The 13,877-nt window shown below is 38.3% G+C and overlaps 1 protein-coding gene across 2 annotated transcripts in view; it reads left to right on the top strand.

Moving 5' to 3' along the window:
* LOC136858009 (collagen alpha-1(II) chain) overlaps positions 1-13,877 on the top strand; it is a 209,645-nt gene that overhangs the window by 81,724 nt on the left and 114,044 nt on the right. Inside the window, exons 5-6 of one of the 2 annotated variants that reach the window (XM_067137199.2) lie at positions 4,100-4,185; positions 5,712-5,830. In XM_067137199.2, coding sequence (XP_066993300.2) covers positions 4,100-4,185; positions 5,712-5,830 — 205 coding nt within the window. Of the gene's footprint in view, positions 1-4,095; positions 4,186-5,711; positions 5,831-13,877 lie in introns of both variants that reach the window. The other variant, XM_067137200.2, reaches the window with a different exon arrangement.

The raw sequence follows: 13,877 nt of genomic DNA on the forward strand, positions 1-13,877 counted from the left end.
AATAGACCAGACAACATTTAAACAAAATGAACCAATCTCATTGACATCGCTATTCCAAATGACCACAATATGAAACAGAAATACAGGGAGAAGGTCGACAAATATACTTCACTGGCTATAGAAGTAGCAAGGATCCGGAAACAAGAGAGAGACAATTCTTCTTTTTCTCCTATCTCCCACTGCTATTACACCAAAATCATTTCCAGAAAACTTAAAGAAATTACAACTTCCCATCTATACTCACAACGTAGGACAAAAGGCTGCAATTTTGAAGACCTACAACATGGTCAGAACATTCCTGAATACTCAATACCGACCATAAATAGAAAAGGGTGCAAAAGCAACCTCTATAGCAAAGAGAATAATGAAGACATATATTGTAAATATACCGGTATGTATATTAGACTATGCTTAGCCTAAGTTCTATTTCTTATATGTGAAGTATCGAAATATGAGCTATATTACCCCAAGTATAAAGTTGTGAAGTAAATGATGATGATGATGATGATGATGATAATAATAGTAACAATAAAAGTAGTGGTTAGTACGATTAGCTGCCATCCTGAAGGCCCGGGTTCGATTCCCGGCTCTGCCACGAAATTTGAAAAGTGGTACGAGGGCTGGAATGGGGTCCACTCAGCCTCGGGAGATCGATTGAGTAGAGGGGTGTTCGATTCCTACCTCAGCCATCCTCGAAGTGGTTTTCCATGGTTTCCCACTTCTCTTCCAGGCAAACGCTGGAATGGTACCTAACTTAAGGCCACAGCCACTTCCTTCCCTCTTCCTTCCAATCTTCCCATCCCTGCACAAGGCCCATGTTCAACATAGCAGGTGAGGCTGCCTGGGCGAGGTACTGGTCCTCCTCCCCAGTTTTATCCTCCGACCCAAAGTCTCACGCTCCAGGACACTACCCTTGAGTCGATAGAGGTAGGGTCCCTCGGTAGACAGTAAATATCAGCTCTGCTAACACCATTTGCCACCATAATCTGAATAACCAACACTGAGCAATAGGATGATGATGATAATAATAATAATAATAATAATAATAATAATAATAATAATAATAATAATAATAATAATAATAATAATAATAATAATAATAATAAATATGGCACTAGCCAGCTTATGAAAGATCATTAGCCTATCCACTAGTAAAATGAAAATTATGAAGAAAACACGAGGTTTAGCAGCAGCGTATGAGGTAACGAAAAGTTCTATACTTAAAGTATGTATATGAAAGAACTGTTTGAACAAAAATTTGCCCTCAACTCCTTTTTTTTATTTTTTTTATTTTTTTAAAATTTATTTATTTATTTATCATATGACTTTTAGTGCCAGGAGCATTCAAGGACATGTTCGGCTCATCTGGCTCAGGTCTTTCTATTTGACGCTCATGGGTGACCAGATGTGGAATGATGATAATGAGGTAGGGAGAGGGTGAAACCCAGTGTCACCAAGTAGCCTACTCCTGTCAGATAACACCAAGGGGTCTGCTCAAGGCTTAACAACCCCATCTAATGGATGAATCACCATCAACAGTATCATATGCCCTCATCCATATGAGCACTGTGAGGAGGTTTCGAATTGAACCAGGCATTTGGCATGCAATCTAATGATTTTGGCCTACTGGCCAGAATACCATATAACTTTACATCTCAACCATCATTCCTTTATTTTACTTTAAAAACCAATACATTCCAAACAGAGCAAGGAACAAATTCAGAATCTCTGGCATTCGCAAGCCAGTTCATTGATTTATTGTTGCCCAAACTAACAACACACTTTCAACTTGTGTCAGGCTGTGAAATACAACACTGCAAACAATAGGTGACATATCTCTTTTGTTCTTGTTTATAATAGGTGTAATTGTGAGCTCCTTGGCTGAATGATCAATGTACTGGGTGTTAGTGTTAGTCTTAATACATTTCTTTTCATCTAGGCCTACATAGAAAACACTGCATTACCATTTACCACAGAAACACACAATAGTGAAAGTTGGTGTCATGGAGGGCACCTGGCTATAAAATTAGGCCAAATTCACATCAAGTGCCGACCCCAAATAAATCGGGAAAAGGCTAAGAGTAAGAAAAGAATGGCTAACTATCTCACCAGTCCTCTCTTTGTCCGGAATGCTTCATTACAATTGTAGCCTTGTAGACTTCAGGATTTTTGTATAACTACATAATTCTAGTCAACTATCAACTATACAGTACCGGTACTGAATAGGTGGACCTTCCCATCCTTGTTGATAGTGATAAATCATCAATATGGACCAAAATGAAATTCATTTCATACATAAGCTAGGATGTGCTTTTTAAGGATTAAATCAGTCTGCAGGTTGCTGACTTAATAGACAAATGTATGGTTTACAAATAACCTTTTCCAAGCCTAACTCTAGGGTGCAACAGTAGATATATGTAGAAAACCTCACACCTGTGAAGCTAGGCTCAGAAGAATTGCATGGAGCACAGATTGCCAAGGTGGAACAGTACCAATATAATAGATCAGTTATTTGATATTATACATTATAAATATTCAGGCTAACTCATTCCACTTGCCAGCATTTCACTCCATTGTGCTAATTTGGGCTCTTCAGTTGGGAAATAGCACACCTACCAAGACACTTGGCTAGTACATAGCATGGAGGACACTGCATAGGCTATTTGAAGTTACCGGCAATGCCAATGCACTATGAGAGACTCTGACTATTTTGCAAAAGATGAAGCTTGCTAGGCTATGAGATGATTAGGTGGAATAGAGCAGCAAGCTGGCAAGCTGACTTCAACTAGCCTAAAGTCTGAAACACGTACGGTATATTTATACTGTATGACTAAGACTGCCAACGGCCGTAGCCATGTTGAAACACCGGATCCCGTGAGATCTCCGAAGTTAAGCAACATTGGGCATGGTCAGGAGTTGGATGGGTTGGCACGCGCTGTTGGTGGGAGGTAAGGGAATGGAGGAGCGGAAAGGAACTGGCCACCCTACCACACGTAAACTCCGGCTCAGGAACACCTCTGCGGAGGTTCGGACCTGTCTTCGGGCAGAATAACCCTTACCTACCTACTAGGACTAAAATACTTGGTGTTACACATTCAGTTTCAAATTTACATGTGCAGATGGCATAACTGAGTACTGACTGTTGATTTGGAATTAACATTTGATATAAAAATGTGATCTTGCTGTAACACAACACAACAAAACTGAGGTGAGCTGGAGGTTGTTGATCAGGTACTGGATCCATCTTCACTGTGAAAATAATCGATGTACAAAGATTTATAATATAAGAATACAAGTACACACCAATTATTCACAGAACAATTGAGAAAAAAAACTGATGTGAAGTTGTCTCACTAAACAAACATCGTGTGTTAATAGACCATATACATTCTGAGGACTAATTGCATTACTTTTTTTTGGTGAGATTGTTCTTGCCTGGCTGAAATTTCTATCACCTGAAGCACTCATTCCACGGATTGCTAAAATTTGGTGTTTTCAATGACATGTCCATTGTTTTGCCACTACTGAATTGGACTGGCACTGGCAGTGCAGCTACCACATGATCCAAGTAGTGAGCTGATACCATGCATACAAGCTAGCCTAGTTCACCAAGCTAGAACTCAGCTAGCTGCAATGTGTTCCATGGCTCTTTGAGTGTCATGATGATGAGCCAGTTTGCCAGAAATGAGCTGGCATGAGCTGTGAGAGTGTGATGCACACCTTTAGTCATGTGTCTCTTCAGAACTAGAAGTCTCCTATCAGAATGTACTGACTTCTTAATGTTCATCGAAGAGAACCAAAAGCTCCTTTGTCAACTCATCTAGGCTTACTAAGATGAAAAATAAAAAATGAATACATTATTTATAATCCATTGCCAGAGCTGCACTTGATAGATACAATATTTAAATGAATAACATTGAGTCATAGTACAAAATTAAAGTCTGTCACTATTGTTCATCACGTGTATGTTAATTTACTTGTCTTTACAGTGGTTCCTTGCACTGGCCACCCTCCTATGAAAAACATCTTGAGTATATCAAAACTTGGGTTGTACAGTGTAGTGTCTAATGATAGTATACTCTATCTTATGTGCAGGGAGCAAGTGTGAAGGTGTAGTGTGTGAAGAGAAGGAATGTGCAACGCAGAAGTTCATCCCTCTAGGCGAATGCTGCCCTGTCTGCCCAGGTAAGAAACAGAGTATACTTCCAAATTTCTGTAAAAATGTTCATGCATTTAACACAAACATGGTGTTGAAAATACATGCCCAGGCTAGAGGAACACAAAAATAATAGATAATATGAGAACTATTCAGTACAGCAAAATATAGGTAAATACTCAGTGGATAAACAGTCTGTACAATATTTGGTTGCCAACATTTCATGTCACTGTTGAGTCGTAAGTCACGTATGCACAGAAATTGTAGAAGAAGAGCTTGTACATAAATCTATCTAACATAGTTTATTCCTATAACTCAAGCATAAAATGCAGTGCATGCCATCCTACACCACCTTGTCAGATGATCACCGTGAGTTGATTTTGCTGCTGAAATGCTGGAATATCGAAGGAATTGATTATCTTGTTTTGGTGATGAATCAACTTTTCACATTTCTGGTAGTCAACCAGTATTAGCAGCTGCTGTCCCTGTAAATATGTTATCTATAGAGCCTTTTTAATTACTTTTATTTTTGCTATTTATTTTATGTCACACTGACAAAGACAAGTCTTATGACAATGCTGATATAAGTATAGGGCGGGGCTAGGAATGAGAAGGAAGTGACCGTGTCCTTAATTAACATACAGCCTCAGCATTTGCCTGGTGTAAAAATAGGAAACCATGGAAAACCATCTTTCAGAATGCAAGTTTGCAGCTACGTGACCCAAACCACATAGCCAACTCACTCGGTACTAATCATTCTGCACGGTATCCTTCATGTGGTTCCTAGTGTCTTTGTTATTTTTTGCATTGTATTCTTTTAGTTATGTTGTAATGTCTTTTTATTTTGTGTTGTAATTTGTTTCTATATCATTTACTGTAGTTGTAAAACAGATTCTGCTTCATTGGTTGTTTTGTATTTCATTATAAAAATATTTTGTTTCACATACCGGTACACCAGTGCTGTGGGTTCCCATACAATAAATAATAATGGACACATTTGGAGTATTTGGCCATTTGAGACAACACTTGAAGCTGTTGAGCTTATAATGGCTCAACTGGCAACTGGAATGGGAAATTGATGATGATGATGATGATGATGATGATGATGATGATGATGAAAGCTACAAATGGTGCCCACACTGAAATCTACCAATGTGCATAAAAACTTCCTAAGTTAATCTGTACAGTGTTGGACAAATCAATTCAATTTGCCTTATGGGTATTAAAACTTAAGTATTTATTGTTCTATACTTCTATTCTGGACACACTGCATAACCAGTACTGGCAGAGGTGTATTTAGGGTGACACAATTAGGATAGATGCTCTGGGTACAAGGTTACCAGATGTCCAGAAAACTCAGGGCAAGCCCAACAATTTAATATGCTAGCAGTTAATCGTTTTAGGAACAAAGATTGTTTCGAAAGGAAATTGGGCAATGATGAGGACCTGTACCCATTTTGTTGGGGTGGAAACATGATGGTGATGACTATTTTGTGCTTGTAATTAGTAAACCTTGAATTTACAAGTAGGTTATAAATTCTCTCTTTCTTGGCAGATGTAGAAGAGTCTGGTCCTGAACACACTGTTCTACCCGTTCAGCCTAGTCCTGTCCCAGGAAGAGGACCTTTTGTCTCTAACAGAGAGCTAGAGACAGTAGCTGTTCCTGGGCCACCTGTAAGTACTTCCTCTAGATTGTTAATACGTACGTGTAAGTTACATTTGAGCTGAAGCATTCATGGTCTGTTCCAGGTTGGACTGTAATTTTAAGTACCTACATTGTGTGCACGTTACCAGCATTCCAAATACACAGCTAAATTTATTTTTAAGGTGACTGAAATATTCCTGCAAGCATGGGTACCATGAAGGGATTGCACATGCATCCCCTGGCTTATGAAAGTTGGATTGCAGTGGGAAACTTTTCAAGAAAAATAGGCAGTGCAATAGAGAATGTAATTTATTCAAGAAAACACAAACTCAGTGCATAACTTAATGAGTCTATACATTAGAAATTTTTCTCCTTTTTTATTCACTAGAATAGAAATTCACACATAAAATGTAATGAACATGCAGTAAAACTTTGGAAGATCTTCTTCTTCTTCTTCTTCTTCTTCTTCTTCTTCTTCTTCTTCTTCTTATCATTATTATTATTATTATTATTATTATTATTATTATTATTATTATTATTATTATTATTATTATTATTATTATTATTATTATTATTATTATTCCTTATCTGGTGAAGATGTTGGTTACTAGCATGGTTCTCTTCCTTTTTTCATGTGTGGTGTGGAAGTGCTCTGAGGTGGACATATTGATCCATTTCTTCAAATTGTCAAACCAAGATATTCACCTTTTGCCAGGTCATCTCCTGCCTTCAATTTTGTCCTTCAAGTATTACTTGTAGTAGATAGTACTTTTGATGATTCCTCATAGTGTGACCCATGTACCATATTCCAGTTTCCTTGTTTTAATTGTTTTTATGAGCTCAGGTCAAATGTGCATTCCCTGGAGTACTTCTTCATTTTCCACATGGTCTACCCACAAGATTTCTTACATGACCCAGTATAATCACATCTCAAAAGCTTGAATTTACTTTTCTGTGGCTTCTGTCAATGTCCAAGCCTCTACATCATATAGCAGAAAGGAGTGGACATAACAGATCACTATTCTCTTTTTGAGCTTTAAGCCGAGTTTACACAGGTACAATGTGCAGGACAGGACAATAGTGTACTGTCCTGTGTTCCACAAACAGCTCATCAGTTGTTCAGGACAAGACAAAACAATGTTCATACATTGTTAAAACAGATCCAAGAAAACTTAAGAAAATTATTACATATCTTGTACCCAGAAGTATTAATATAGTAGGAGATGAATTAACCAAATATAATAAGAGACTGTGGATATGGAAATTGATGGCACACAGTTCTTCATCAGGTTTATCTGCTGTATTATTTGCTGCCAGCTACTACATGGGCAATTTAAATGCTCAGTCCAGCCATATATATGCTGAACTGTTTCAAACTGATGCTGTACATTCTTATTTTTGATCACTGTTTCTAAGGTACCGGTACTTAATTTTAAAATCTGAAATTTGTTACATATCTTCATTAGATTCTCTAGTAGTGTTTAAGTGTATGATATCTGGTGTCACACTTAAAGGGATGCAGAGGAAATGGAGAAAATTGAGAATATTTTCAAACCGGTTCTGAGACATGCTCTTGGTAAAATACAGGATTTTGAAGATTGGGTCCTCAGTCCAATATATTTTCCTTTTTTTTTTTTCCACAAACATAAGAACACTTCTAGTTCGGGAACCTCTACTGGTTTCCATGTCCGTATGCAAGATTATTTGGTGAAGGTGCAAGGTGAAGTGCTAATTGCCTGACTGGCATACAGATTAATTTGTCTGCAAATATATTCAAAAGAATCCTTGGAATGAAACAAATTCACAAAGGTTATACAATCAATTTCATTATCCAGCATTATTTAATCCTGTATTAGCAGTAAATGGTGGTGAAGTTTGCCTATATAAAGCGGTTCGGTACCAAGTACTAAAACTTCTCCCGCATCACATTTTATAGGTGTTGTGTTTGAGTCATCAATCCATAGACTGGTTTGATGCAGCCCTCCATGCCACCCTATTCTGTGCTAACCTTTTCATTTCTATGTAACTACTGCATCCTACATCTGCTCTAATCTGCTTGTCATATCCATATCTTGGTCTACACCTACCGTTCTTATCACCTACACTTCCTTCAAAAACCAACTGAACAAGTCCTGGGTTTCTTAAAGATGTGTCTTATCATTCTATCTCTTCTTCTCATCAAATTTAGCCACATCAATCTCCTGTTACCAATTCGATTCAGTATCTCTTCATTCGTGATTTGATCTATCCATCTCACCTTCAGCATTTTTTGTAACACCACATTTCAAAATCTTCTCTTCTCTTTCTTTCCAAGCTAGTTATCGTCCATGTTTCACTTCCATACAAAATGCCATACTCCAGATGAAAGTCTTCAGAAACATCTTTCTAATTCCTATATCAATGTTTGAAGTGAGTAAATTTCTTTTCCTAAGAAAGCTCTTCCTTGTTTGTGCTAGTTTGCATTTTATGTCCTCTTTACTTCTGTCATCATTAGTTATTTTACTACCCAAGTAACAATATTAATCTACTTCCTTTAAGACTTCATTCCTAATCTAATATTTCCTGCATCACCTGCCTTCGTTTGATTGCACTCCATTACTTTTATTTTGGACTAACTTGTTTTCATCTTCGTTCATACCATTGAGCAAATTCTCAAGATCTTCTGCAGTCTCAGATAAAATAACAATATCATCGGCATATCTCAAGGTTTTGGCTTCCTTTCCTTGAATTGAGATTCCTTTACCAAATTCCTCTTTGATTTCCTTTACTGCCTGTTCTATGTAAACATTGAAAAGGAAGGGCGACAAACTGCAGCCTTACCTCACTCCTTTCTGGATTGCTGCTTCTTTCTCAAAGCCCTCGATTCTTATCACGGCAGACTGATTTTTATACAGATTGCAGATAATTCTTCGTTCTTGGTATCTGATCCCAATCACCTTCAGATTCTTAAATAGCTTGGTCCAATCAGCATTATCGAATGCCTTTTCTAGATCTATACAGCCATGTACGTTGGCTTGCCCTCCTTAATTCGATCCTCTAAGATCAGACATAATCAGGATTGCTTAACCTGTTCCTGCATTTCTTCTGAAGCCAAATTGATCTTCTCCCAACTCAACTTCAACCTGTCTTTCCATTCTTCTTAGGCATGAGATCCTAAACTAATGGTGCGGTCATTTCCACACTTGTCTGCACCAGCTCTCTTGGGAATAGGTATAACGACATTCTGCCAAAAATCGGATGGGACTTCTCCTGTCTCATACATCTTCCACACTAAATGGAATAACCTTTCCATGCTGGTTTCTAAGGCAGTCAGTGACTCAGAGGGAATGTCATCAATTCCAGGTGCCTTGTTCCTATTTAGGTCTCTCAGAGCTCTGTCAAACTCTGACCTCAAAATTGGATCTCCCACTTCATCAGCATCAACAGACTCTTCTTGTTTCAGAACCAAATCATCTACATCTTTATCTTGATACAACTGTTGAATATGTTCCTGCTATCTTTCTGCTTTGTTTCTTTCCCTAGAAGTGGCTTTCCATCTGAGCTCTTAATATGCATACACCTTAATCTCCTTTCTCCATAGGTTTCTCTGATTTTCCTGTATGCAGCATCTACCTTTCCTAGGACCATACAACTTTCGTCATCCTTGCACTTCTCCTTCAGCCATTCTTCCTTAGCTACCTTGCACTTTCTATCCATTTCATTCTTTAATCGCCTGTATTCTTTTCTGCACTCTTAATTTCTAGCATTCTTGTATTTTCGTTGTTCGTCAATAAGGTCTATTATCTCCTGAGTTATCCACTGATTCTTAGCTAATATTTTCTTCCTTCCTAACATTACTTCAGCAGCCCTACTGACTTCATTTTTCATGATTATCCACCCTTCCTCTATTGTGTTTCCTTCAGCCTTTTCATTTAGTCCTTGTGCAACATGTTCTTTGAAACAATCCCTCACACTCTTTTCTTTTAACTTGTCTAGATCCCATATCCTTGCATTCCTTCCTTTCTTCAATTTCTTCAACTTCAGATGGCATTTTGTGACCAACAAGTTGTGGTCAGACTCCACGTCTGCTCCTGGGAAAGGTTCTGCAATCCAACACCTGGTTTCTGAATCTCTGCCTAATCATAATGAAATCTATTTGATACCTTCCAGTATCTCCAGGACTTGTCCACATATACAGACATCATTTGTGGTGTTTGAACCAAGTATTGGCAAGGACTAAATTATGATCTCGTCGCCATAAGACCTATCTGTGTCGGTGCGACGTAAAGCCCCTAGCAAAAAAAAAAAAAAAAAAAAATTATGATCAGTGCAAAATTCAACCAGCCGACTTCCTCTTTCGTTCCTTCGTCCCAATCCGAATTCTTTTACTATATTACCTTCTCTTCCTTGGAATACCACTGCATTCCAGTCTCCCGTCACAATTAGATTCTTGTCACCTTTTACATATTGTATTAAGTATTCTATCTCTTCATATATTCTTTCTATTTCCTCATCATCCGCTGAACTAGTAGGCATATAGACTTTCACTATTGTGGTGGGCATTGGTTTGGTGTCTATCTTGACGACAATAATTCCTTCACTATGCTGGTCGTAGTAGCTTACCCGCTGCCCTATTTTCTTATTCATTATTAAACCAACTCCTGCATTTCCCCTGTTTGATTTTGTGTTGAAAATTCTGTAGTCGCCTGACCAAACATCCTGTTCTTCCTGCCAACGTACTTCACTTATACCAACTACCTCTCTAACCTACCACAACGATTTAAACTCCTAACATTCCACGCTCCGACTCGCAGAATGTCAATATCCATCTTCTCGTGTAGACCCCACCCGGAGATCCGAATGGGGGACTAGTTTACATCCGGAATAATTTACCCAGCAGGAAGCCATCATCAGTACATCATTCATACAGAGAGAGCTGTATGTCCTCGGGAGTTAGTTACGGCTGTAGTTTCCTGTTGCTTTCAGCCGTGTAGCAGTATCAACACAGCTAAGCCATGTTGAGTATTATTACAAGGTTGTATCAGTCAATCATCTAGACTGCCGTCCTTGCAACTTCCAAAAGGCTGCTACCCCCTTTCGATGAACCATTCTTTAGTCTGGTCTCTCGACAGATACCCATCCGATATGGTTGCACCTACAGCTCGGCTATCTACTTCATTGGGATGCGCAAGCTTCCCCACCACGGCAAGGTCACATGGTTACATGTTATGAGTTTGTTTGAAACTTTTTACAAGGTCACATGGTTTGCAGAGGAAGATTCTGTAGGTAGTTCTTCAAAATTATTGTCACTTTCTCCTTTTACTGGAATAAATTCATCTCCCGAGTCTTCATTGAACAGAATGTCCTATATTTCTTTGGTTTCCAAACTTCCTTTGTATTTCACAACCCACTTGTCAACTTTCATAATGCACGCTTAGAAACATAATGGAGGACTCCGACTGCTCAACCTCGATCTTCGTTCAAATAAAAAATAGCAGACACATGGCCTTCATGTCTGCACGTAAGAAGGGTGAAAATATACTTCATTTTTCTGCCATTTATAAGTTAGAAGCATAACTATGACAAAACATCAATTGGAGCTCAGTTTAAATTTCATTGGTCCTCGTGAATGCTTATCTGACTTAGGTCGGATACGGCCTCTTATAAGTGGTGTCCACAGTCCGATTTAAGTCGGATTCACGAGTGAATGTGTTAACACACTTGTGCTCCTATCCCACTTTTATTTCCTTATTGTTCTGTCCTGAGTGTGTTCACACAAGGACAAGACACTAAAAGCAACGGTGGGAGGAAGACATTGTCCCGCATAGATAGGAAGAGAGGCTAACTTGCAAGACAGTAGCTTAGTTTTTGTCCTGTGTTCAGATCGCTCATGTACACGAGGAAAATATTGTATTGTCTTGTTGTATTGTCAGTTTACTCTCCCCAGACAAACTCTGTACAAGATTAGATCCCTACAACATAGGAGTTGCGCAGCTTTCTCTATCTGACATTAGATTTTGATGGAGGGGTCCCAGTTTTCATTTATAAACCTGAGACATATTAAATTTTTGACCTTCTCTCTCTCTGTTGATTTCTCACCATTAAGAGTTCAGGCAGTGTAGGTTTCCTTGGTATGACCCTGTACTTTGTTTTCTTTGTGTTGAGGTCAAAGCTGTAATTCTTGCTTTTCTCTTGAAGGCCCTGAATGTTATATGCAATCACCACTGTGTCATCGGCATACTGTCCGTTGTTGATAAGTTTACCATTGAACTTGATACCTTGTTGGAGCCCCTCTAGTGCTTCTGTGTGGATGTTGAAGAGGACTGGGGATAAAACACATCCCTGTCTCACACATCGCATTATTTATATGGGCATTGCGCAGTCTACAAAGCAGGTGGACACACTGTGATTGACATCTCCGTTATGGATACCAAACTGTGTTTTGCTGATGTTTTTGCATTTCTCATGTATTTGATAATGGATGATATTGAGGAATATCTTCAGCACATGTTTCACGAGGCTTATTGTCCTCCAGTTTGGCTTCAGTGTAAACATTCACAGTTTGAAATGGGTTTAGTTGCTGATGATTACAGTGTGTGGCCTCTGTGGTTTGTGATCAAATGAAATATCAGCATGTAGATAGGTTTTAACTGAAATCACACTGTTGCTAAACCTGTTCTTAATTAGAATATAGTCTATTTGGTCCCTCGGTATGTTAGGATGTTGTCACAACTATGTACTGGTGCTTTCCATGTGTAAAGTCTCCGATCAGGAAGCTTAAACAAAGTATTTGTAATATGGTTGAACCTGCCCTAATGGACATTCGTATTCAGCAGACACCTCGCTATATGGAGATTTTTCCCCAGAACCAATTTTATTTTACATAAGACACGTGTTAAATTAGCCTCATTTAAGCAGACACCTCAAAGTCTGGACAGCAGACATCGCCATCAGTTCCCTCCACTTGTCTTAAGCTTTGCACTTTACTTGTTACACAACACTTTTTTTTACACTGGACCATCTCATCTTTTCTTCTAAAACCATTCTGCAGATGTATGGAAATCCCTTTTCAATGTTTGTACTATTTTGAGTCCAAAGAAAGGGAGAATAAAATGTAGGCTACATAGGAATGAAGTTAATTCTTCTGTACATTTCTCTTTCTAGACCTTTCATAATGGTTGTCATGTGTTCTAACTAATGGTGTATATTCTGAAAATTCTAATTGCCGAGGAATGCTGCCAGTGACTGTTTACTCACAAGTTACCTATGGATTTTCTACCCAGCTTGCATTATTCTATTCATAACTCAGATTGTCACTGATAATATCGAGGTCAGGCAGTCAACTTGACAAGGAAAAGACTTGCAGTACATGCACTATTTAGTGAGACAGAAATACCATAGCATTTCAGTCATCCATTAATCATGAGTAACAAGTGACAAGTGTGTTTAGATCTCGAGACAAGAAGAAATGTGATTATAGAAAGTGCCAAAAGGCTTTCAGTGAGAAAGCTTGCTGAAAAATTGAAATGCAGGAAAACTCAAATAAACACTATTATGAAGAACAGAAATGAAATTTTAAATGAGTGGAAGGAAAATAGGAATCAAGGAGTGAAAAGAAAGTGGAAGTCAGTTTTTCAGAAGTGAACGTTGTAGTATATGAGGGGTTTAGGTGTGCTGAAGCAAAGAAACTGTGTATGAGTAGGCCAACATTACAAGAAAAAGTGCAAGAAATCACAAATAATCTGAAAGTACAGAATTTTGTAGCTAGCAACTGGTGGCTAGATTGTCTTATAAAATGTCATAACTTTACTTTCAAAACAGTCTGTGGAGAAGGTGGTGTGTCTGTGACAGAAGTAGCAGATTGAAAAGATAGGTGAATAGACATCTTGAAGAGTTACAAAGAAAGACATTTTGAATGTTGACAAGATTGGTCTAACTTTGCCAAATTAAAGTTGCAAGGGTGGTAAAATGTCAAAGGAAAGAATCACCATCATGTTCTGTTGTAACACACTCGGTGAAAAGGAAATTCCTCTAATAATCAGTAAATCCTTGAGAACCAATTGCTTTAAAAACATGGAATTAAATGTTCTTGGTGTT

The sequence above is a fragment of the Anabrus simplex genome, chromosome 1 (assembly GCF_040414725.1).
Source record: "Anabrus simplex isolate iqAnaSimp1 chromosome 1, ASM4041472v1, whole genome shotgun sequence".
In the NCBI taxonomy this organism is placed as follows: domain Eukaryota; kingdom Metazoa; phylum Arthropoda; class Insecta; order Orthoptera; family Tettigoniidae; genus Anabrus; species Anabrus simplex.